Source organism: Brassica napus, chromosome A1, assembly GCF_020379485.1.
Source record: "Brassica napus cultivar Da-Ae chromosome A1, Da-Ae, whole genome shotgun sequence".
Lineage (NCBI taxonomy): Eukaryota > Viridiplantae > Streptophyta > Magnoliopsida > Brassicales > Brassicaceae > Brassica > Brassica napus.
This window is the reverse complement of record NC_063434.1, coordinates 5,593,464-5,619,317: the sequence shown is the minus strand read 5'-3', so window position 1 is coordinate 5,619,317 and position 25,854 is coordinate 5,593,464. Positions and strand designations below refer to the sequence as shown.

Below are 25,854 nucleotides of genomic sequence, written 5' to 3'. Positions count from 1 at the left end.
CATCAGTTAACAGTTGACTATTTTGTTCTCAATTTCGCGCAGTCAACTATTAGTTAGGGAATAATTATACACGATCAATATTCGAGTGTTAAAACTGATTTCAAATAATTGATGAATAAAATGCTTATTTTCCCAGGGGTGAGACACTATTTATCTAACCGGTTACAATACCAATACTTAGGACTGCAGATAATTTTTATGGTCAATGGATCTGGAGACAAAAATGATTATGTAATCCAACAAAAAGAAGTTATATTAAATGAGGGAATATATATGTCTTATAAATATTCAACTAATCAATAGTGAAATGATCAGCCGAATACAATCATTTGGTTAACAAAACACAATTTGATTTAACTGTGCATGAGTACAAGATTAGTTACTCCTTTTACCAAAAAAAAAAGATTAGTTACTCCAGTATATATTGATATCTTGCATATTTGCATTGTTTTATCCATTCATCCATGAGCATTTTCATCATATAGATTAGGATTCAGACATGTTTAGGTTGCATTTTGCATACATGAGTCTCTATTAGGTACTGGAGTACCACATGAGGTTATTTGGAGCTCAAAAGAGGTGAAAAGAGTGATCTTTGGACGAGCACAGCCGGAGCGACCTCTCGGAGCGACGGCATGAGGTCGCTGTGCACCACATCCCGGAGCGACTCATCCAGAGCGACTGCACAAGGTCACTCGCGTTTTCACGTCTGGAGACACACATTTACACCTCGGAGCGACCTTCCAGAGCGACGTGCTGAAGTCGCTCCCGAAGCTCAGAGCGACCATACCAGAGCGACAGGGAGAAGTCGCTCGCGTTTTCATCACCCGGAGACGCGAGAACGAGCCCGGAGCGACCTCTCGCAGCGACACAGCGAGGTCGCTCCCGAAGCCTGGAGCGACTTGTCGGAGCGACGGGCTGAGGTCGCTCCGTGTTTTGTTTCTGCTCGAACTTGTGATTTCTCAAGGGCATTTTGGTCATTTCATTATGCACGTTTTTATTTTCTAAACCTATGTTTTATTACTCTGTAAGCACCAGGAGGCACATCATCTTTGTTTTTAGAAAAACCACCAAAAACCTTTGGAAAGGGATCTCTTTGAATGAATTGATCAGTTTATTATTGAGAATTCTGTGTTCTTATCTATTTCCTGTGTTTCTCTACATGATTAATCTGAAATCCAATATGGGTTTAAGAGGAATCATGGAGATTAGTGAGTAATCACCTTTTGAATTCATGGGTTAGGGAGATTAAGGGTGATTAGGTTAGAGCTAGGATGTTTTAGTGTAGATCATTCATATTTCCTTGCTAGTAGAGTAATCATAATGCATCTTCTGAGTTGGCCACTCAGTTGTTGATCCTTAGGCATTTCTCACCCGAAAGGTGTTCGATGAAATGCCCGAGACAACTCTCCTAGGCTTTTAGTATACTTTGCCAAAGACATTTGTTGTTAAAGGTACTAAGATAGCTAATAGACTTGTTAGTAATGATTGCTTTCATATTATTCAACCAAAGACATTTGATGTTTGAGATATGTTAGCAAATGAGCATTCATCTAGACATAGAGCTTGCTTAGAATTGTGTCTAGGCTTAAGGTTGATTGTTTGATTGATCATTTGCCATCCTTAGTTCGATACTTGATCACCCAAGGTCTAATCCCTATACCCATGAGTTCTCTTTTCCTTTAGTCAAGAAAGTATCATTCTGTTATTGCTTTCTAGTTTTAGTCATAGTTTAAAACCCATCTAAATCATTGGTTGCACTTAGATTAAGTGAGTACTTGCATTCTCAGTGCTTTGATATCCCTCAGAACTGGTTCGACAATCTTCTATACTACAACATTTGTCTTAGGAGCCTTGAAAACTCCTAACATCAAATTGGCGCCGTTGCCAAATTCTGAGTAGATTTGAACATTGAGATTTAGTCACTTGCTTGAGACTAAGTCATTTTTATTTTCTTTTGTTACTGACTCTTCTTCACCTCCCTTTAATCTACAGGTGTATGAACTTGAGGAGCAGGGGTCCATCAAACCTAGTTCCAAGAGCAGCAGACATCAGGGCTTTAGAGAGAGAGTGTACTAGAAAGAGAAGAGAAGAAGAACATCAGGCTCAATTGCAGAGACTGAACACTGACATGGGAGACGTCCATCAAGAAGATGCAGGCGTCAATGGCGCTAACAACAATGGCCCACCTAACCAACAGCGAGCAGCTCGCCCCATTGGCACTTACGACCGTCCCAACATTCATGGTCATAGATTGGGAATCCGAGCACCCGCCGTGGCAGCCAACAACTTCGAGATCAAGTCAGGACTCCTCAACGTGATTGAGAACAACAAGTATCATGGCTTGGCTCTAGAGGATCCATTTGATCACTTGGACAGGTTCGACAGCTACTGTGGGTTGTCAAAAACCAATGGTGTGTCCGAAGATGCCTTAAAGCTCAAGCTATTCCCTTTCTCTTTGGGGGATAAGGCACGTCAGTGGGAGAAGTCTCTACCCAGCGACTCCATTACCACTTGGGATGACTGCAAGAAAGCATTCTTGGAGAAGTTCTTCTCTACTTCAAGAACTGCTAAGCTGAGAAACGAGATCTCGAGCTTTCAACAGAAGGGCTTGGAAGGCTTCAGTGAAGCCTGGGAGAGATTCAAGGGCTACCAAGCTCAATGCCCACACCATGGCTTTTCTAAGGAGAGCTTGCTGAGCACATTCTACCGTGGTGCTCTTCCTAAGTACAGAGCCAGACTGGATACAGCTAGCAATGGGTTCTTCTTGGGGAGAACTGAGGAGGATGCAGAAGAACTGGTTGACAACATGGTAAAGAGTGATGCAGTCTACAGTGGAGACCACGACAGAAGCAGTAGAACTGAGGATAAGCAAACGAGGAAGGAGTTGAAAGCTCTACAGGATAAGATAGACATCCTCCTTGCTGATAAAACTACCCAAGAGCAGCTGCACTTTGTCGGCAACCCAAGCCAAGAGACACCAGCTATTGTCCATGAAGTTGAGGGTTTGGAAGGTCAGGAAGAGCTGTGTTTCATCAACAACAATGGTAGCTGGTACAAGAAAGAACCCAACTTTCAGTACAACAACTACCAACAGAAGTCCTATTCCAACAACCAGCAGAGTGGCTATCCGCCAAGAAACAACCAGCAAGGCAGCTATCAGCCTCAGCAAAACCCCTCGTCTGGTTCCTCTGCTCCTCAAGAGAGCAGCACTGATACCTTACTAAAGCAAATCTTGGAGTCTCAGACTAGAAGTGAGAAGCAAGTTGGTTATGAGTTGAAGAACCTTCATTCCAAGATTGATGGGAGCTACAATGAGCTCAACAACAAATTCTCACACCTTGCTTCTACAGTCAGGAATTTAGAGAATCAATTTGCTTCCATGAACACTCACCAGAATCGCCAGCAAGGATCTCTACCTGGAAAGTCTGACCAAAATCCCAAGGAGGCCAAAGCTATCACCCTTAGGAGTGGTAAGCAGTTACCTCCTAGAACCCTCACCAAGGATGCTGAGAAATTAGGTGAGGGGGTTGCCATCAACATAGATGATGAAGTGGTGATTGTTGATGAGAAGATCAATGACGAGATCTTGGAGAAGATAGTGGAAGCCAAAGGTAAAGGAAAGGTTGGAGAGGAGAAGAAGACAGTAAAGGATGGTGAAGTTGTTACTCCAGCAAGTGAAAGTTCTTTTGTTCCTCCTCCCTATGAACCCAAACTTCCATTCCCTGGTAGATTCAAGAAGCAGCTGCTAGAGAAATACAAAGCTCTGTTTGAGAAGCAAATGAGTGAAGCTCAGGTTGCAATGCCCATCATCGATGCTTTCATGTTGATTCCTCAATACAACAATTTCCTGAAAGATGTTGTAGCTGCAAAGAAGAAGGAGATGGAAAGCATGATGACTCTTACCCATGAGTGCAATGCCATCATCCAGAGGCTTGATGTTCCAGAGAAATTAGAGGATCCAGGAAGCTTCACACTACCTTGTGCTCTTGGACCTATGGTATTTGAGAAAAGTCTCTGCGATTTGGGAGCTAGTGTCAGCTTGATGCCTTTGTCTGTTGCAAAGAAGCTTGGATTCACTCAGTACAAGAAGTGTAGACTCTCTCTGGTGTTAGCTGATCGTTCAGTGAAGTATCCTGTGGGCATCTTAGAGGACCTCCCTGTGAAGATTGGAAGGTATGAGATCCCTACAGATTTTGTGGTGCTTGAGATGGGTGAGGAGGCTCAAGACCCATTGATTCTAGGAAGGCCATTCTTAGCTACAGCAGGAGCTATTGTTAATGTGAAGGAAGGCACGATTGATCTCCATTTGGGTAAAGAGAACATCCTCCACTTTGACATCAAGAGGAAAATGAGGAAACCAACTGTGTTCGGGCAAGCCTTCTACATTGAAGAGATGGACACCCCTGCTGATGAGCACCTTGAAGAGTTACCACCTGAGGACGACGAGGAGGGAGCATCTCCCTCTACTCATTCCCTATAGAAGGTAACCCACCACACTCCCTTGTATATACCATTTCATTTTTGCATATTAGTCTTCTTTTCGGTATCTCTCTCTCTACTTGACGACACAGAGACTGTGTCACTCAAGTTTGGGGGAGGTACCAAGTATTTGATCATGTTTGCTTTGATGTTGTTTCATTGAGTCATGCATGGCATACCTATTTGCATAGATAAAAAAAAAAAAAATCAATCATTTAGTTTGCATCATTTGCATTTTTAGGAGAGTCTAGAGCATATAGGTTGCATTCACTTGCATTGGGAGCAATGATTTGAATGCCTTGTAAAGAACACTACGTTGCACTTGACTAGCTTTTGCACCTCTCAAAAAGACTTGTATGTTTCGAGCCTTGAAAACTCTTCCTGAAACTTGTTGATTGCTGAAACTCAGTCTTTGAAGCCAACTACAACCTTATTAGAAATGAATGAACTTAATGCTTCTTGCTTAGGGTCCCTTGTGTACTGAGTCATGGCTATACACACTGGAGTTGTCACATCTTTTATGCCAATCTTTTTGACAAACTCTAGTGGTAGACCACTCCCAAAACCTTTCCTTCCTTTTAAGCTTTCATTGTTTGATGAGTGAGGCCTTCTTCGGAAAGTCTTACATGCGCATAATGTTGAGAGTATCGGGAACGACAATGCTTGATCTTCATTTTTGCTAGATTGGACACTCTTTTGTCTAGCTATAGGTGGGAGGGTGAGTGTTGTGATCATGATTTGGGAGAAATGAAAAATAAAAAGGATAGACTCTTTGTGCTTAAGTGAATTGATTTTCTGGGATAAGTAGAGAACCTCTAGCTCTAGTTTTGAAAAGTCTTGGCCCCCAACCTAAAAAAAAAATATAAAAAAAAAAAAAAAGAAATCGAAAAAAAAAAAAAAGAAAAGAAAGAAAAGGGGGCTAGCAAAGTTGTTAGGAGCTAAGAAATGTTTTGAGGTTGTAGAAAAATCCCTTGTAGATTTCAAAAAGAAAGAGTTAAAGTTCTTAAGATCTTTTGGTGAGAGATGTGAGTTGGGTTTGACATTTGGGAATGATTGTGTAATGATATGTTTGGGAAAAGGGTAGAACAATGGAGATTGAGCATTGTATGCATGAGTTGGTCCCTTTCTTAGATATATTATGTGCAATGTCAAGGCTACTTGTTTTGAGAGTAAACCACCTTAAAGATCATATGTTTTGAACCTCTTGAATCACTTGAATAAAAGCCTTCCCTTACCCAACCAAATGACTTGGACCAACTGACCATTTGCAAGAATTCACCTGATGTTTTGTGCTTAATGAATGTGAGAGTTGGTTGATTTGAATGTGTGGATGCTTGATGATGAGTGTAAGAACAAAAAGAGTTAAGATAGGCCTAGAGAAGCTAGAGTGTAATAAGAGAGTGTGCTAGTTGTGTTTCTTTTGGCTATGTGCTCCCACCTTCAACCTCTCTTCCTATGAGTTCTAGAAAGTTCACTTGTGGACAAGTAAAAGAACAAGTTTGGGAGAGTTGATATCTTGCATATTTGCATTGTTTTATCCATTCATCCATGAGCATTTTCATCATATAGATTAGGATTCAGACATGTTTAGGTTGCATTTTGCATACATGAGTCTCTATTAGGTACTGGAGTACCACATGAGGTTATTTGGAGCTCAAAAGAGGTGAAAAGAGTGATCTTTGGACGAGCACAGCCGGAGCGACCTCTCGGAGCGACGGCATGAGGTCGCTGTGCACCACATCCCGGAGCGACTCATCCAGAGCGACTGCACAAGGTCGCTCGCGTTTTCACGTCTGGAGACACACATTTACACCTCGGAGCGACCTTCCAGAGCGACGTGCTGAAGTCGCTCCCGAAGCTCAGAGCGACCATACCAGAGCGACAGGGAGAAGTCGCTCGCGTTTTCATCACCCGGAGACGCGAGAACGAGCCCGGAGCGACCTCTCGCAGCGACACAGCGAGGTCGCTCCCGAAGCCTGGAGCGACTTGTCGGAGCGACGGGCTGAGGTCGCTCCGTGTTTTGTTTCTGCTCGAACTTGTGATTTCTCAAGGGCATTTTGGTCATTTCATTATGCACGTTTTTATTTTCTAAACCTATGTTTTATTACTCTGTAAGCACCAGGAGGCACATCATCTTTGTTTTTAGAAAAACCACCAAAAACCTTTGGAAAGGGATCTCTTTGAATGAATTGATCAGTTTATTATTGAGAATTCTGTGTTCTTATCTATTTCCTGTGTTTCTCTACATGATTAATCTGAAATCCAATATGGGTTTAAGAGGAATCATGGAGATTAGTGAGTAATCACCTTTTGAATTCATGGGTTAGGGAGATTAAGGGTGATTAGGTTAGAGCTAGGATGTTTTAGTGTAGATCATTCATATTTCCTTGCTAGTAGAGTAATCATAATGCATCTTCTGAGTTGGCCACTCAGTTGTTGATCCTTAGGCATTTCTCACCCGAAAGGTGTTCGATGAAATGCCCGAGACAACTCTCCTAGGCTTTTAGTATACTTTGCCAAAGACATTTGTTGTTAAAGGTACTAAGATAGCTAATAGACTTGTTAGTAATGATTGCTTTCATATTATTCAACCAAAGACATTTGATGTTTGAGATATGTTAGCAAATGAGCATTCATCTAGACATAGAGCTTGCTTAGAATTGTGTCTAGGCTTAAGGTTGATTGTTTGATTGATCATTTGTCATCCTTAGTTCGATACTTGATCACCCAAGGTCTAATCCCTATACCCATGAGTTCTCTTTTCCTTTAGTCAAGAAAGTATCATTCTGTTATTGCTTTCTAGTTTTAGTCATAGTTTAAAACCCATCTAAATCATTGGTTGCACTTAGATTAAGTGAGTACTTGCATTCTCAGTGCTTTGATATCTCTCAGAACTGGTTCGACAATCTTCTATACTACAACATTTGTCTTAGGAGCCTTGAAAACTCCTAACATCATATATACGAGAAACCGATATCCCCAAAATGTTAATGCACAATTATCTTTTCATTACCACTTGCTTCGTTGATAAGATCATACGACAGTGGATGATATTTCAATCTTGGAGCCCACTAGGTATATGGATTGTAGACTTATCTTGAAATGAGCCCTAGTGATCAACTAGATGAAGACCAATTAGATTGGTTGGATAAACTTTTTCATCTCATTGTCAATCTTAACTTTAATGTGACGTATTTAAATTCTTCTCTTCAATGATTGGTTATAACAAACTATAACCGGATAATAAATGTTATATAAAATAGCATTATTTTACGAAAAATTGACAATCACAAACTAGCAGATGTTGTAAACAGGTTCTCTGTGACTATATATATATCTCTTTCACCAAGAATTTGGGAAATAAATATTACCATTATATGGACAATCAAATATTTTGTCTAAAATGAAAAATTCTATATATCATTGCACTATTATGTTATTTCATATAGTTATGGTTTAATTATTTTTTTTAAATAAAATATATAGTTTTAGTTTATTATAAAAAAACTAAAAATTCAGTAATTCAAAAAAAATTATACTAGTCGTTGTAGGTACTATTTAAAATTTTTGATTTTTTTTTGTTAACACTGGCTTTCAGATGTTTGGATCACCTCCATATCAAACTATTTAGAGAATCTCTCTTAAAGATTTTCAAAAGAATATCATTACATTAAAAAGTATAAGAAGTTTTTTCAAATGAAAATTCATAAAATATTTATGATAAACTATAAAATAATTATCATTTTCAAGTGGTTCTTTTTGTATACCAGTCAAGATGATGTTATAGCTTATGTTATCCAAAAGAAAAAAAATACTCATGAAGTTTTAATTTTTTTTAAAAATGTTGGATTGAAACACATTATCCTTATCGTATAAAAGATTATTATACACTTTAAAATTTGTGTTGATATGCCAACCACATGATAGTCACTAGTTGACAGCATTTACCTTTCAAGATTTCTTGTTTCTTCATTTATTACTATACTTTTTTTAGCAACTTTTACATGAAATCTTGTTAGAGAATTATAACGAGCGAGTCTGAATTTGTAGAAGCTAAGCTGCTAGGTGAACAAGAAAAAAAAACTGCTAGGAGGCAAAGATCTCAAAACGACTTAGCAATGAGCTCTTACAAAAACATATGAGAAGAGCACAAGATAGAGATCCGTAATCTAGTTTAGGTAAACACTTATAATTTGTCAGTTTTTTAGTTGTCTTCGCAGTTTGAGTTCATCGTCAAATTTTCGAGTTGATTTAAATACTAATTTTCATTCTTATTTTTCTATTTTCCTCATCGTTTTTTGTTTGTTTTGTTTTACGGTTACTGGCCGCAAGACAGTGTAAAATTGAAGAAATATTTTTGAACCGTGAAACTGTAGAAGTTATAACGTGATTAGTAAATTTGTAATGTTGGCTTCTCAGCTTCGTTCGTTCCCGTCGTTATCTACCGCCTAACTTCAGTGATCTGGTGGAAATGGAACACACGCGCCGGCTATGAGCGTGGAGGTGAAACTAAACACGAACGCAAATATACATCCAGTCCATGTCGAATTGTAGAATGTACTGTATTACTTTGTAAGTTTATAACTAAAGACTAGCTCAACAGCTGTTGGGACACATGCAAGAAGAATCCCACCGCCAATCACGTGTTTCCATCACTCCATCCACCGCCACGTATCATCCAAGCGCTCATCCTCCAATCATATGACTCGATCCTCCCGCTGATTAAAATTACTTATAAAACTAGTTTCGTTAGTTAGGGCATCTCCAACCCTACTCCATTTTCAACTCCAAACATCATTATGGAGTAAAATCTTCTCCAACCCCACTCCATTTTGGAGTTAAAAATGGAGTAATGGCTAGGGTTACTCCATTTATGGAGTAATCTTACCCATTACTCCATTTTGGAGTTGAACTTTTTTTATTTATAAAATGATCCTTTGAATCTTTAATGTTTCTATTTTTTACTTAAATAATATTTAAAATGATACAATAACATGAAATTGCAGAAGATGAAAATGAGCGTGAACTTGATGCACCAATTGAACTTGAAAGAGAAGCTCCACCTCCAGATATTGAAATTGCAGAAGATGAAAATGTCCGATTTCAAAATTTTCTTGCTCGATTTAGGAATATCAAAAATAAAGAAGCTCATTTTTCATTACGAAATGCATTAGTTGATCATTTGTGGAAAAAATATTCTAATGCTCATTGTTGAACCTATATATATGTTGTCTTTTTTAATGATTTCTTGTACTTTTTAATAATAAATATTTAATTCAAATAATTTATATTTTAATTATTATCGTAAACATAAAATAATTGGGGTTAATTGGTAAATTTTTATAAGTATAAGATTTTATTTGCAATTATTAATAAAATAAAAATGAAATTATTTAAGAAATATTATTTTTGGAGTATAAAATAGAGTAATACATTGGAGTAAAACCTTACTCCATTTTGGTGTTGCACCATTTTGGAGTAAAAAATGGGGTAATACATTGGAGATGCTCTTAGAAACTTAGTACTATATTCATAAATGTAGAATGCTTTTTTGATGTTTCAAATATATAAAACGTTTTTATTTTTATAGGTAACTTTTATTTTATTAAAAACTGTATAACAAATCATATTTTAGTATCTATTTTATAATTGGTAAATGTCATTAATTTAAAATTTTAATAATATTTTTAGATAGAAAATATATTTTTTAATATGTGTGTTTTAACATAATTATCTTATATTTAGAAACGAAAAGAGTAATATTGACCATTTGAGCTACAGAAGTCATGAATCTGTTTTGGGGAAAGAAAATTGAAAATCCTTTTTGAGTATTATGGATGGGAGGACCGTAGAACCAACTCTATGAAGATCTGTCGATGCTTAAGATGTCGTAGTGTGATGGAAACGCAACGGTAACATAGTACCGAGCAAATCTGGCGAATCCACACTATTGCACAATAGATTTGGGGACGAAGAGATGAGGTGTCATGGAGATGTTGCGGCAACTGACTGAAACCGTGTCGAATCTGAGCCAAATTTTGGAACGGTTAATGGCAATCCTGGTAAAAACATAATGTATTAGATAGAATATCGATTTAATATTAAATTATAGCGGTTTGGTTTTCTTTTGCTTAACCAATGTAATCTTATTATATAAAGCTTGATTCTTCGAAGTTGCTAATTAACATGATCGCGACATGTGTCAATAAATTTTCTAAAATTGTGACATGTGTCAAAAATATGATATCTCTTTTTTTCAGGATTTAAAAGAGATTTAGAAAATAAAAGTTATTATTACAAAAAATATTATTTTAAGATTTTTTTAAGATTTTAGAAAAACACAATTACTATAACACAATTAGATATTGTTAAAATTATTGGATACTATTTCATTTTTTAGAAATCCCAAACAACGAAAAATAATTGTAAAAAGTTGTTTGAAAGTACTTTTTCTTTTTTTTTGTTAAAAAAATATACTTTTCGTTTTTAAAGATACTAAACAAAGAAAATTGTAAAATAAATATTAACTTTAAAAATATATATAAAACAAAAACGAAAAGTAAAACAACAAAGGATAATTATATATAATTTAATTGTAAATGAAAAGGAGCCTTTTTTAAAAAATCCTAACAAAATACAGTTTTAAACTTTTTAATAATATTTTAAAAATAAATAATTTGATGACAAGTATGATGGTAAAACTATTTAATTGACAAAAAAAAATTAGGATGTCGTTATGATTGCTATTTATATGTGTTTGGTCTCACGGAATTAATTCACAGGTTTGATCATACGAAAATCAAACTCATTTTTGATATATATATTCATGTTTGGTCATAAGAAATATATAATTATTATTGTCACCGTAAATGATTTTATATATATTTATTTCAAAAAAAAAATCAAGTTTCATTGTCATCTTATTACATTTTTTGTTTTGACTACGTAATATTTTTCTACTTCATTTTTAATTAAAATGTTATCATGGAAATATATCATTAAGAAATAATAAATTAATAAAGTTATTAAGCAGTAGATAAGTTTAATAAAATATTAAACTATTACATAAGAAAGTGTATGAAGTTGTCATTGACTCGATTGGCTTTATTTAACTTTCAATTTTTTTTTCATTTTCTTAATTCGGGTTGGGTTGTGTTTAAATTTATAGGTATGAGTGTTTTCTCTAGCACTAAATAGAAAGTTGATAAAAATTCACATATGCACCATGATTATAAAATACAAATATTAACCAAAATTATGTGTAAAACGAATTCTTAAAATACAAATATTAACTCGAATTTATGTGTAAAAACGAGTTCTTAATTATAAAATAAGTCTCACACAACATATCAAAAACAATCTTAAAAGTATAATAATATGATTTATTACTTTTTTAAACTGAACTTTTATTTTCTTTATTAAATTAAAATATCAAACAAAATACGTTGCAACGCACGGACTCATATCTAGTATATATATATGGAACCATGTAGCAACCTTTTGGTTATCTCATCCAATTAATTTTACTCAATATAATGTATTCGTTATAAAACAAATCAAGATTTTAATGAGGCTCGTTGCTTCCACTTAATCATTGACAATGATACATGGACCATAACCATATGGCATGTTATAGAACTGAATACATTCTCTGATGTCGCCGAACAAATGTATTAATTGCTCTACTATGTTCCAATATATCTATATAATATATAGTAAAGAACATTAGTTTTGAGAATGTTTTACGCAATGGTTTCATTGTATCGACCCTAAATATTATTTGAAAGTTATTTGAAAATCAACGTTTAACTAAAGGGTTTTATGAAAACAAATAAAGTTTTCTTAGAAAAAAATAATAATTTAGAAGTATGATTGTATTTCTTGATTGGTCGTTTCAAAATATTAATGTCAGAAGACATAATTTCATGTCATCAGAAAACATAGTTTTAAGTGTCGGCTATACTACTTCTATACCAGCTTTATACAAAGTTAATTTTTTTTTGTTTGGGTTATTACCAACTATCATGTTGATATATAAATTTATCAGATTTGGAATAATTAGTGAATTATTGTCTATTAAAATAATGATGATTTTTTTTTTCTTGGTGAGATAGGTAGAGTTGTATATCTTACTTAATTCAGCAGGTTGTTATAAACTCCATAAGAGATTTGACATTAATAAATAACGTCTAAATATGTTTGAAGCATTTCTTTCAGACCTAACGAGCTTTTGTTAGTAAATGTTATAGATTTAGCTTTAGGAGATAATATAAGCTTCGAAAAGAATAACCTTAGTTCCCTTTTGAGGTTCGGATGGACCAAATTGTCTTAGTTGTTTAGCTGTTACATTCACTTTTTTTTTGGTGAAACTGTTACATTCACTTTGGTCCTTGTTTTGCTTACTTCTATTTAACTAATGCATGTATCACAACGTTTTAAATTGAAACCATGTCCACCAATCGTATTGTCTTACCAATTTTCGGTTGATTTCTGATTTATATTCTAATAAAACCAGCTGTGTTTCTTGAAAAGGCTAACCATTTACTACTCATGATCGTAAATTATTCTGGCGAATAATATTTTTCGAAAAGATAGATGCTTCTTTCTTTTTCCATTACTTTTTCTTGATTTGTCTTTTATTCATTTTAGAGTATAAAACTTTTGTTTGTTGATTGGTGTATTTAATGGTAAAATACTTAGCTAACTACTCCCTCTGTTTTTAAAAGATGTATATTCTAGATTTTTCACATATATTAAGAAAACTCATTAAATATGCATTGTTTTTTGTGAATAACAATTTTCCATAACTTTAAGCCAATAGAAATTCAATAAACACTATTAATTTTTTTGAAACTTACAATTTTTCATAAAATCATACATTGAAAAAGTAAAAAATGTATCTTTTTAAAACAAATTTTTTTTCCAGAACATACATCTTTTAGGAACGGAGGGAGTATTCCGGAAGATTTTGACTTAACTGGTACATCTTTGACAGAAATGACGTGAATCAAATGAATAAGAATAAGATCAAATAGAATACATAAAAGCTGCGATCACTGAAGCTACCGTGAGGTCGCATATAGAAAACACAATCCCATTTTAAAAATGAAAAGACAAAACAGTCCTTGTTCCTGAGCAAATCGTCAACCGTTGGTTGCTGCGGAACGCGTAATTTGGAAGCTGATAAGATTCGTTACATTTCAACAACACCATTACCGGTCCGACCGGAACACGTCACCCACCCCCGACATTCGGTTCGGAACCTATCCAACCCACTTTTAACCGAAAACATTATTTTTTTGCCTGTCAAGTGTCAACTACTAATGGAAGTCTTCTTCACGGACCCCTATTTTTATGTTAATCTTTAATACCCCTTATATTTTGTATCTGTTAGCTAACCCAACACAATCATCAATGTTTTTTTTGGACCAAGTAATCAATAAAACCAGATGTCATTTAATAAACTGTCAGGATTTTGAATTTTTTATATTTTAATGATAAGTTAAAACCTTAATGTATTTAATATTTGCAAATTTTAATGATAAGTTAAAATTATAACGTATTTGTATATTCTTAAAATCATTGTAGTTTTTTTATCTTAAAGTTTATAAAACAAAACTGTTTTGAAACAACGTTACAGATATTTGAGATATTTATGCATTTATAATAACATAAATCTCAAAATTTAAACTGATACATAAATCTCAAAAACTGAAACTGATATTTCATAATTTATAATTATGATTATTATTTAAAGTAATATATTCTATCAAAAAAAAATATATAGTCTATCAAAGCTATTGTATATGAAATAGCTATCGAAATAAAAAAATTATGAAAAACTTCAGAAATTCAATGGGTTTACAAATTTTATATATACTGTTGTTGTGAATTTACTCCTAGAGATAGAGATATTGTTTATTTTTATTTCATGCCAATGTGTGGTATCGTGTGCCTTCAAAAGAAAGAAAGGGATACATTTGTAAGGAAATAATAATTTCGGGTAAAATCAGAAAATATATTCTGTATATAAACACATCATCTCGCACACACCACCATGTTTTATTATACTCTGTTTTTTTTTTTTTTTAACAAAAAACGAACGAATCAGTGTCGGCTCTCGGGTTCCGGAAAAAACACACACACACACACACACAAACATTGTACGTCGGATCCAAAACGCGCGTTACTACCAGACAACCGTGAATCTTTCTTCTTCCGCCATTGCTCGGAACTCGCGTCTTCGGGCAATGTGCAGAAACTGAGTCATCCTCCGAGTTAGCAAACCGAAACTTGGAGGTTCAGACTAATCCCAAGTTGGGTTTTGTGAGAAACCGCGTTTCCAAGTAAGTGCGATTGCGGCAGAAGCTTTCTGTCCAAGAAAGTTTTATTCTTTTCCCAGTGATTCTTTCTCGTTGATTTCTTCTACGTAGAGGAAAAGATTTGTTCTTTCATTACTTTCTGGAAAAGAACAACATCCTGACACAATCTAATGCCCTGATCAAAACTTTCTGGTTAATTTTTTTGTTCTTTTGTTTTTATTAGCTGGAATTGAAATCTAATTAAAATCTACTAAAAACTGAAAAACCATTTATTTTAGACAACAAATGATGTAAGCAGATAGTTCCGATCTAATCTAAGCTAAGAGATTTGTCTACTTATGTTCGGATCTTCTCTTTTAAGTACTTTTGTTTTGCTTTGCTCAGAGTTGTCTTTTTGGTACTATCATGCTATTTTCGTTAGCTATTCTCCTTTTTACATGTACTTCTATTTTATATATTCTTTAATTATTTAATTTCGTTTCTTGTTTCGCCAGAATGTTCAACTTCAAGCAATGGTTGGTTCTTGTGGTATGTTCGTTAGCAATCTTGAAAGCAGAAGGATTATTTGTCAATATTACATTTGTTCGAAACGCAGTCGCAAGAGGGGCCGGTGAGATTTTTATATATATATATAATCTTTAATTTGGTCAAAGTTTTTTTCTTTTTTTTTCTGTGTTTAATAATTGACATTCATTATTACTTTGCAGTTTGTTTGGATGGTAGTCCACCAGCTTATCATTTACACAGAGGCTCTGGAACTGGAATCAATAGCTGGTTGATTCAGCTTGAGGTCTTTGTTCTGCTTTTCTTTATTTAGTTTCTCTTGTGTTCTGTTTGTTCCTGCTTGTGCTAACCCAATGCTCATATTAAATTTGATCTATGTGATACTTATGAGATGATTCTGAATGAAGATTTTGTGGAAATGATTGATTTTTAGGGAGGAGGATGGTGTAATAATGTAACAAACTGCCTTAGTCGGATGCATACTCGACTAGGTTCATCCAAGAAAATGGTGGAGAATCTTGCGTTCTCAGCTATTCTTAGCAATAAGAAACAATATAATCCTGGTAATTTTTTTACTAATTCTTGATCAAACATAAGTTTGTTTTTATTTATGAATTTTTATCTAATGGGTTTTGAATGGTGGATTCTTGGAAATGGCAGATTTTTACAATTGGAATAGAGTGAAAGTTAGATACTGCGACGGGTCATCATTCACAGGAGATGTGCAAGCAGTGAACCCTGTGAGTATTAACAAGAAAACATTAAGATCTTTTATTTTTTAATGTTGTAAAGGAAGAGTCAAAATCTTCCTTATTCGATAATCATAAATGGTGATTTGATCAGGCTACTAATCTTCACTTCAGAGGTGCTCGAGTTTGGCTAGCTGTTATGCAGGAGTTGCTAGCTAAAGGCATGAGAAACGCTGAGAATGTTAGCTTTCTTTTTTTCCTCCAACCTCCAAGAAACTCTTTGCAAGCTTTTCTTTACAAGTTATCTAAAACGTTGATGAAAAAACTATGGCAGGCTGTTTTGTCCGGGTGTTCTGCTGGCGGGTTAGCTTCCCTGATGCATTGTGACAGTTTCCGTGCTTTATTACCGATGGGTACCAAAGTAAAATGTCTTTCAGATGCTGGTTTCTTTCTCAACACGTAAGACAATTGTTTCACTCTTTATCTGTCACTAACAAAGACCAGTGATTTATAGTTTAACAAAAAAAGACATTTCGTTGGTATGTTTTTTCAGAAGAGACGTCTCAGGAGCTCAATACATTAAATCATACTTCAAAGATGTGGTTGCTCTACATGTAAGGGTTTATTTGCTTTCTCCCCTATAGTGGCACTTATTTCTCCTTTATAGTGACACTTATTTCATGCTTTTTTCAGGGATCAGCAAAGAATTTGCCGAGGACATGCACATCAAGATTGACCCCTGCTATGGTAAGAAACATTCATGTTATCTCTTTTAAAGTTTTTTTTGTTTCTCTTCAAATGTTACTCATATAATCATTACCAACAAAATGGCAGTGTTTCTTCCCGCAATACGTTGCTCGCCAGATTAGAACTCCTGTATTCATTCTTAATGCCGCTTACGACTCTTGGCAGGTACGTTATATCTTTGTGTAACTTACCCAAGATGTTTTAAAACAGATATTTCAGAATAATCCAAGTTCTAAAAGCTCATCTTTAAGTTTCATATATCTTTCTCAGATAAAGAACATTTTGGCTCCCCGTGCTGCTGATCCTTATGGAAAATGGCAAAGTTGTCAACTTGACATCAAGAATTGCCAACCAAACCAGCTCAAAGTTATGCAAGGTTGGCCTCAGAACCAAAAGCTATGCAAGAGTGTGTTATTGTTTTTTTGGATGATGTTTTCTTAACATCATTGCATGGTTTTATGTTATTTAGATTTCAGGTTAGAGTTCTTGAGCGCGGTGATAGGTCTAGGGAGATCTTCATCAAGAGGGATGTTCATAGACTCTTGTTACACTCACTGCCAAACCGAGACACAAACTTCATGGTTCTGGCAAGATTCTCCCATTCTAAACCGAACGGTAAAATTTACAAAAACTTATCTTCTACAAATTCTTGTGACATAATAAAACCAGTATACATTTTTGTGTTTCTGATCATTTTTCTTGTTAAATTTTTTTGATTATGGGAGCAGACAATAGCAAAAGCTGTTGGAGATTGGGTTTATGACAGAAAATTGTTTCAGAAGATAGATTGTCCTTATCCTTGTAACCCTACTTGCCACCACAGGGTTTTCACTCCTCAAGATGCTCCTCCAATTTAAGAAATACATACAGATTTACTATTCTTTTAAAAAAGAAAAAGATACTTATAAATGACTCATTTGTCATATTATAGTGAAATATTTTTAGGGTTTAGCTATAGAAAAAGAAAAGGTGTGATTGATTCTTGAGTGTTGAGAATACGCAAAAGGAGTAATTTTCTTCAGCACATGTGTGTGCTGAAGTTGCTCTGTTTTCTCTTCCATTCTTATGTAAAATGCAAAATTGTTACTTGTATTCGAATAAATAAAGTATAATTTTTTCATAACTCAAGTTTGACGCCTTTAACTTTTAAGGTCTAACAGCGACAAACTAAAACAACCGTGGCTGTGAAGGCAGAAAAGTAAAATAACAGTAGTGAAAATGTTGGGAATTAAAAATGTTTGCTAATCGCTATAATAAGAGAGTTACACAACATGTATATATTGCTTGGAATACCAGCGTTCACGAGAGACATCACTAACAACACCGTCGTTTTTCTCTAGATTGCAGATGTTTTGCATTTTCTTAATCATAGTAGCAAATCGCAACTTGCACTCAGTAGCGGACGTAAGTATTATGGAACGGGGTTATAGTTTTTTCAGTCAACAAAAAACATTCATTAAACCATATTTAAATCAAGATGATGATAAAGTGGCAATGCTAAAATCTTAAACTTTTGCTGTTTGTGCTCGATGCAAACCCCATATGCCATAATGCTGTTTGTAACTTTGTATTATTGCGCTTAGCACGCGGTTTCGGATCGCTAGTTTTCCATAGAAAACAGAAGAGAATCAATCTTCATATTAGATCTCGAGGTAGCTTCCTTAGTTAACAACTATTCTTTTTCGGTCCTAGAAACCATGAATTCTGAAACTTATCAATATACTTTTTTTTCCTAAAATACTTGTCTACAAAATTAACATCAACCCAACTGTCTACATGAACAAGAGCTTTACAGTAAATAAACATCACATTACTCGTGTTAATACATAAAGCTAAAATAGAGAAAATCTGACTTTTAAATCTTGATATTTTTATCGTAAAGGTCCAACATGTTTTGGCTGTTGCGCAGCTAGCTAGTCGTTCGGTGCACCGACACTTTTTCCTTCTTTTCTGATTAAAAACTATTTCCTTCATATTTAATTGTGCTCATAGATTTATAAATCTCAGTTTAAGGTTTCGCAAACTGTAAAATGAATATTTTTTGGACAGGACTTGTGCTGAAATATTCAGATGATATATAATGAGTTTTTAAATAATAAACTACATATAAACAAGCCTTTTGAAAGATTTTATTATAATTTAATTTCTATTAAATTATAAAGAATATTGAACCAATTAAATAGATTAATCACTACTTTTTTCAGAATGTATTTGAAAATACATCGATCTATAGATCCGGTTAGATTTTAAGAACACTGAAGTCTTATGAAATATTTTAAAATTATATATATATATTATATATTTTTATAAATCTTATATGAATAAATAGTTTTAAAAGATTACCAGATTTCTATACCAATAAATTCTCGTTACATTTTTATAAATGTGTTATAACCTAGAATTAAATTTTGAGAGCTAGGACGAAGGGGAAAACATGTGATGACTGGTTTTCCCGACAGCTTTTGCGTTTGGTAGCGGTTGTTGGTGTTTAGAAAATAGAAACAATCATTGAAAATGCTATAAATCGTTTTAAACCGATATGAACCTCTTAAATTTAAAAGTTGATTCCAATTATCGTTTACAGTTGTGAGAAGGTAAATTATTTTTTTAACAAAAAGCTATATAACTATAAAATAAAATATTCAATTAAATTTTAAAATTGAAATAACAGTAATACTAAAATATTATATTATATTTTAATTTATATTATAAACTTTTTTAAAAAAATATTCTCTATAACTTTAAAAAAAATTAAAAGTATAATTTATAAATATAAATTTTATATTTATTATAATAATATAATTTTTAATATTTTTATAATTATAGAAAATGTAAATATTGTAATTTTATTATTTAACCACTGATGTGTTTGGTAGTTAGCCAGTCATAAATATTTCGCAAACACACTAATTTTTAACTGATGTACCATCGTACAAATCTCTTAATAACGCTTAAAACCGCAGCCACCCGCATCCGCAAACGCCTGCAACCGTTAGGGTTACACTAGTCAGGCCCTGAAAAGATATGTCGATGTCTTTGAGTTATTTTTATCAAAAAAATGTAAAATCTATTTCAAAAGATATTATAAGGATATTAAATGTATTATTTTAATATTTTTTTGGGTTGAATTTGCTAGTATAATTATTTACTTAATATGATAAATTACAATGATTATAAATATTCATATTAGATAATTTAGTTTATTTACTTATAAAAATGTATAGTTTAAAAAAAAGATGCAGTTTTCAAATTAAAATCTCATAAAAAGGTAGTTCTCCATTTTTTTTCTTTATAAATCTCAATTTAAGTTTAAGGTTTCACAAACTTTAAAATGAAATTCTTGTTGGACAGCTCTTGATTTTAATGTTGAAACAGACTCTATAGCCAAACAGGTTTATCAGAGATTTTAAGAACACTGAATTTGACTAAGAGTTATACAACGTAGTTTCTTGACGTTGGATAACATGGCGAAGCTACTGACATACACGCTATGCCATTCACAAGTATCTTATAAAACAAATAAACCTTTTTGCAAATTAAAGCAAAATAATATAATTATAAAGAAAGTTATAAAGTAAAAGGTGTATTTTTTTATTTGCAACTTGTGGATGATTGTATTATATAATTGAGAAGACAACAAATGGCTGGCTTCCATAAACTCTCTAAAGCTCTTCCTTTCAGATTCCTCTCTATCCATTTCATAAACTCGCCACAAAAAAATCAGTTTCTCTCTCTGTAAGCAAAGAAAACTAAAGGACGATCCATTCTCACAAGGTAAGCTTCGTTTTATGATTTTTTTTTTAATTTGAACTTCCTGTCACCATTTTGTTCTTACTAAAGTTGCTATCATTTTATGGAATTGTGTTGTTTATTTCGAATACATGGTTTTATGTTGTCTTTTTTGTCACGTGAGGTTTTAAGTTTATTGTTACTAAGTTACTCATTAGAAATCCAGAAGCGCGCAAATTAATTTTCTTAAATTTTGCGTGAATGGCATCGTCGCATCGATAGTTATTGAAACGTATGTGATTCAACACATTTTTATGCGGTCCAATACGTTGTATTCTTTGGATATGATTTCTTTTGATATCATTTGCTTAACTAAATTATCTTGCAAAGACAATATGATGTAAAATGGTATTCGGGTATCTCAAAAGAACAAGGAACCGTAATAGCAACTAGCAATGTCGTTAAAATGCGGATTAATAATTCTATAGTGGACTATACTTTGAGCAAGATAATAATTACTGACAACCTTTTCGGTTGTCTGAGAAAAGTCGAAGACACGCACATGGAAGAAGAATGTATTTTCTTCAATTCCTGGATGTTCTATAATTATATTTGTGGTGAATTAATGATCTTTAGTAGTGTAGATCTGCATTAGTATTAATGCGGATTCATGGAATCTTACAAAGAAAATGGAATAGAATGGTTGAATAACTGAACATATATATATCACAATACCACATGATATGTATATATATATATATATATATCAATATATTTTATAATTATTATCATGCAAGTTACCATATAAATCTGCCAGTAGAAAATATGTATTTAAATGTTTTTTTACCAGTACTTGGAAATTCACTGTTATTTCAACATTAAAATAATTGGACAAACACAAGTTTTTTTTTTGCAAATGAAAGAATAACAAATACAAGTTTCGTAGGAAACTTTATCTATTTTAAAATTGTTATAGAATGGGGAAGCTTAAGCAATGTTGGTCAAGTGTGCTAGTGTTGTCAATGGTGGTGATCGGAACAGGAGCCGTTCCCATCACTTATCTACAAAGCGCCGTAGCTAAAGGAGCCGGTAATATGCACTTTATTCATATAATTAAAAAAAAGATTACATTAATTAAAATCGATCAATTCAAAATGTTATTGACAATTGCTTTGTGTTAAATATATGTAGTGTGTTTGGATGGAAGTGCACCAGCTTACCATTTCGACAAAGGGTTTGGTTCGGGAGTTAACAACTGGATTGTTCACATGGAGGTAATAAGAGTTCTGATTAGTAATACCGAGAATCGAAAGTATCGTGAAGACTGAAATAAATTTGCAGGATGAAATGACATAAATATTACTATTTGTTGCCAATTTGTGGACGCTTATATATATTTATCGATTGAATATATATCGTAGTAATTTGTAGTTGTGTTACTGATAATAACTTAAGAACTTGGGGAACCACTCGGCCATTCTGCGGTTTCTGAATCAAATTATCATAACCAATATTCAAAATATTATCTTGCTGGCATATAAAACAGCTATCTAATATATATGCTAATTGCTAAGTAAGAATGTATTGAATAGAATTTGAAATGTAAATGTTATATCACAGGGAGGAGGATGGTGTACCGATGTGGCTTCATGTATTAAGCGTAAGGGTACAATGAAGGGTTCGTCCAAATTCATGAACAAGGACTTTGGTTTCTCCGGTATCTTGGGTGGCAAGCAAAACACTAACCCAGGTCTAACCTTAATCTTCTTCTATTTTTTTCTTTATCCAACGATTTTTTCTTCTGAGTGTTGACGATCAATGGTGTCAAAACCTGTGATATTTTTTCAGATTTTTACAGTTGGAATAGAATCAAAGTACGTTATTGTGACGGATCATCTTTCACCGGCAATGTAGAAGCTGTTAATCCGGTAATAAATTTTGTTGACTGACTTGTGATATTTATGAAGATTTATTTTATATTTTCGTCCAAAAATTTACATTTTTCTTGTAAATACTTTTAACTTGTCATATTCAAAAATTTTAGATTTATGATAGAAAATATTTGAGTATTTTCAGGCGAATAAGCTGTTCTTCCGCGGTGCACGAGTTTGGCGTGCGGTGATCGATGATCTCATGGCTAAAGGAATGAAAAACGCTCAAAATGTATTATATAATATTCAGATTTTCAATATCTTTTTTCATTGAATCAAAATAAGTATATTAATTATTTAATAATTACAGAGTTTAATTTATTTATTTAAAACCTTTTCAGGCGATACTCTCGGGTTGTTCAGCCGGAGCATTGGCGGCAATTCTACATTGTGACACTTTCCGCGCCATACTTCCCCGGACAGCTAGAGTCAAATGTGTTTCCGACGCTGGTTACTTCATCCACGGGTAATGCGTACAAAATTTATAACCATATAGCCCGCCACTGCATCATAGTGTGACATCAGCAAATACAAACATTGATCATTTTCATTATCACCACTGAACTAGATTTTATGAAACAGTAAAGATATCTCAGGAGGATCATACATACAATCTTATTACAGTAAAGTTGTCGCACTCCATGTACGATTTCTCTCCTCTCTCAATTAATGTCTCATTATTGTGAATCCTAACCATGAGGATAATCCTAAAGTTAGTCTTGCTTAAATCATTTTGCAGGGATCTGCAAAGAGTCTTCCTATTTCATGCACCTCAAAAATGAAACCAGAACTCGTATGCTCTTCATTATCTATCTCAACATCGTTGATCTCGGCACTTTTTTGTATCTAGCTAGTGACACTAACGTGTTATTTGCTCGTTTTTGGCAGTGTTTCTTCCCGCAATACGTCGTCCCTTCCATGCGAACACCGCTCTTTGTCATTAACGCTGCATTTGACTCCTGGCAGGTAGGATACATACCTTTATATTACAAACACATTCATTTTATACATATACAAAAAAATGATACATATATTGAATTTGGTGACATTAGATCAAGAACGTTTTGGCTCCGACCGGAGTAGATAAGCGCAAAGAGTGGGCGAACTGTAAGCTCGATCTCAAGAAATGTTCGGCCGCTCAGCTCAGAACTGTCCAAGGTAAAACTACTAATTTCGTAGTTAAACCGATTAGGAGGTTTAGTACATTCTGATTCTGTTCCGGTTTAGAAGCCAAGTCCTATCTAAATTGATTTGGTACGGTTTAATTAGATTTCGCTCAAACCCGGTTTCAAATCCAATGCATATCTAATTTCCCAAAGAAACTAAGTAATGGCTCGGTATAAAAACATGTTTTGGTATTTACATCTTTCTTCTTCACCTCTGGTTTGAATTGGATCAGTTCGGTCTATCTGAATTAAACCTATATGAAAAGAGCTTGGTTTGGTAGTATATTAGAGTAAACCGGGCTTGCTAGTTAATTAGACTAAACCGGGTTTGGTTTAAACATCTCAGGGTTTAGAGATCAGATGATGCGTGCATTGTCTCCGATCCACAGTACTCCGTCGAGAGGATTGTTCTTGGACTCGTGTCACGCTCATTGCCAAGGAGGAAGCGCCGCCTCTTGGTCCGGCGCCAAAGGTCCCCAAGTCGCCAACACGGTAATATAAATAATATTTTTCAAAGGATCTTTTCAGTTTAAACTTAGTTTTGCTTTTAATTAATTTACATTTTGATCATCTGCAGAAAATATCGAAAGCAGTGGGAAACTGGTTTTACGGTCGGAGTGCATTCCAGAAGATAGACTGCCCTTCGCCGATTTGCAATCCCACTTGTCCTGCAATCTCTACTGATGAGTAGATCTTATATTATTGAAAAAGAAATGTTATATTTTTAATTTCAACTAAAATATCTCGAATAAGACTTCTGCAGCAAAATTGAATAAAAGATTATGGGGAGGATTGGTAGTTGAGGTGCTGTCCACAATCCTATTTATTTTTAAAACACCAAATTCAGAGCAATTAATCTTTAAATTTTTTTTGAAACCACATCTCTTAAAATAACTTACAGCTGTATAAGTGCTCTGCAGAACCAAATATCCAAAGCAATTTTTTAGTGATTTACATAAAATTCTACAGCAGTAAAATCTAAAGCCACATCAAAAAAATTTACAGATTTTTTTCTACAGCAAATTTTTAAAGCTACAACCATTACCAATCGGATCCTATATTTTTTTCCCATTCAGTTCAAGATTTTCTTTTGTAATAATCAAGTTTGGAGTGTATTCTGGAGTTTAAAGTGATTTATATTTAATTTATTTTCTTCTTTCAAATTTAATACTATTTCTGTTTTATAATAGTTTATGTTTTAGAAGATGTTTGTAGTTTCAAAATAGATGAAATTTTGATATATTTAATTTTTAATTTTACCGAAAATTATATAACCAATTAGATTTTGCAATTATTTTTTTAATTGGTTAAATGATTTTTAAATTATATTTGTAGTTATTTTTTAGAGAATTTTTTTTATCTTTGTACAATGAGTCAAAACATCATGTATTGTGAAACATAAAGAGTATTATTGAATATTCAAAAAAAAAGAGTATTATTGAATTTAATATTTTGAAATGCATTATTATTGGAAATATTTTAAAGAATAGATTCTACATAGTAATATTTAGATGTTTTAATAAAATTTATTATTTTTAAAAAGAAAATATAAATCTCAAAATACAAACTATATGGTTTTTTAAGTGTTTTGATTTAAACCATAAAAAAACTTCCCTTTTTTTTTTGCTCAGATCATAAAAAAGACTTCCCAATATCATCCAAAGTTATGTTTGTCCCACCCCCACAAAAAAAAAAAATTATCTAACACTTAAAAATCAAATCACAAAAAGTTTTGAATTTATACGAGAGAGGGTACAATTGCAAAGAAGATTTTTTTTTTTTTGTCATCAAAAGCTTTATTTCAAACTTAAACCGGTCCTATCGTACTAGCCTCGTGAGCTAGCGGAATAGAGACCATACTGTCAACCAACATGTAGTGTAAATCACGTGATCGGGCCTCTTTTGCAAGAGCATCCGCACGGAAGTTCAAAGAACGAGGTATAAAACTCAGCGAAAAGGAAATAAAAGAAGTTCTCAGTGCCTCAATGGCATCAAGCTCTGGATCAAGTGCTGGCCACTTCTTAGAGAAGTTGATGATGTGTACCAGCTGTTGACAGTCTGATTCCAAGCGTACCTGCTGGAACCCACGGCTACTAAGCTCCTCCATAGCCCACACTAAACTCTCCGCTTCCGCATGTAGTGGGGATGGGACGTTGATTAGTTTCCTTTGCCCTCGCATTACCTCCATGTCGCCATCGAACACAATAAAACTCAGCCCCACTCCAGTATCTTCTAGGACCCAAGACGCGTCGAGCTGGCATCTCCATCGTCCCACCCTTTCTTG

The 25,854-nt window shown here is 33.8% G+C and overlaps 2 protein-coding genes and 1 non-coding gene across 4 annotated transcripts; 2 read left to right on the top strand and 1 right to left on the bottom strand.

The window, feature by feature from the left end:
* Positions 1-2,572: 2,572 nt before the first annotated feature.
* Positions 2,573-2,679, bottom strand: LOC125579463. The gene has a single exon (XR_007317522.1). It is a non-coding gene; the product is annotated as a small nucleolar RNA R71 (small nucleolar RNA).
* Positions 2,680-14,544: 11,865 nt separating this feature from the next.
* Positions 14,545-17,872, top strand: LOC106437923 (pectin acetylesterase 8). Its single transcript, XM_013878948.3, has 13 exons — positions 14,545-14,828; positions 15,299-15,414; positions 15,512-15,594; positions 15,742-15,871; positions 15,969-16,048; positions 16,152-16,238; positions 16,332-16,456; positions 16,551-16,611; positions 16,691-16,744; positions 16,832-16,909; positions 17,015-17,120; positions 17,214-17,359; positions 17,473-17,872. Exons 2-13 carry the CDS (start codon positions 15,300-15,302, stop codon positions 17,599-17,601), a joined length of 1,194 nt encoding a protein of 397 aa, XP_013734402.2. The 5' UTR covers positions 14,545-14,828; position 15,299; the 3' UTR covers positions 17,602-17,872.
* A 2,421-nt stretch (positions 17,873-20,293) lies between these two features.
* Positions 20,294-24,373, top strand: LOC106434440 (pectin acetylesterase 7). Of its 2 annotated transcripts, none has more exons than XM_048734799.1 (13): positions 20,294-20,518; positions 21,450-21,562; positions 21,665-21,747; positions 22,094-22,223; positions 22,322-22,401; positions 22,550-22,636; positions 22,746-22,870; positions 22,987-23,047; positions 23,144-23,197; positions 23,293-23,370; positions 23,457-23,562; positions 23,917-24,062; positions 24,148-24,373. In XM_048734799.1, exons 2-13 carry the CDS (start codon positions 21,451-21,453, stop codon positions 24,259-24,261), a joined length of 1,176 nt encoding a protein of 391 aa, XP_048590756.1. In that variant the 5' UTR covers positions 20,294-20,518; position 21,450; the 3' UTR covers positions 24,262-24,373. The 2 variants fall into 2 exon arrangements, with proteins under 2 accessions (XP_048590756.1, XP_048590760.1); XM_048734803.1 differs by having other exon boundaries at positions 20,387-20,518; positions 21,420-21,562.
* The last annotated feature ends 1,481 nt before the right edge of the window (positions 24,374-25,854 follow it).

Excerpts from the sequence above, each read along its gene's own strand:
- LOC106437923 (XM_013878948.3), top strand. The coding sequence starts at position 15,300 with ATGTTCAACTTCAAGCAATGGTTGGTTCTTGTGGTATGTTCGTTAGCA. Across the intron at positions 16,239-16,331 it reads GCATGAGAAACGCTGAGAAT|GCTGTTTTGTCCGGGTGTTC; the intron begins GTTAGCTTTCTT and ends AAACTATGGCAG. Across the intron at positions 17,360-17,472 it reads CTCCCATTCTAAACCGAACG|ACAATAGCAAAAGCTGTTGG; the intron begins GTAAAATTTACA and ends TTATGGGAGCAG.
- LOC106434440 (XM_048734799.1), top strand. The coding sequence starts at position 21,451 with ATGGGGAAGCTTAAGCAATGTTGGTCAAGTGTGCTAGTGTTGTCAATG. Across the intron at positions 21,563-21,664 it reads CGCCGTAGCTAAAGGAGCCG|TGTGTTTGGATGGAAGTGCA; the intron begins GTAATATGCACT and ends AAATATATGTAG. Across the intron at positions 23,048-23,143 it reads GTAAAGTTGTCGCACTCCAT|GGATCTGCAAAGAGTCTTCC; the intron begins GTACGATTTCTC and ends ATCATTTTGCAG.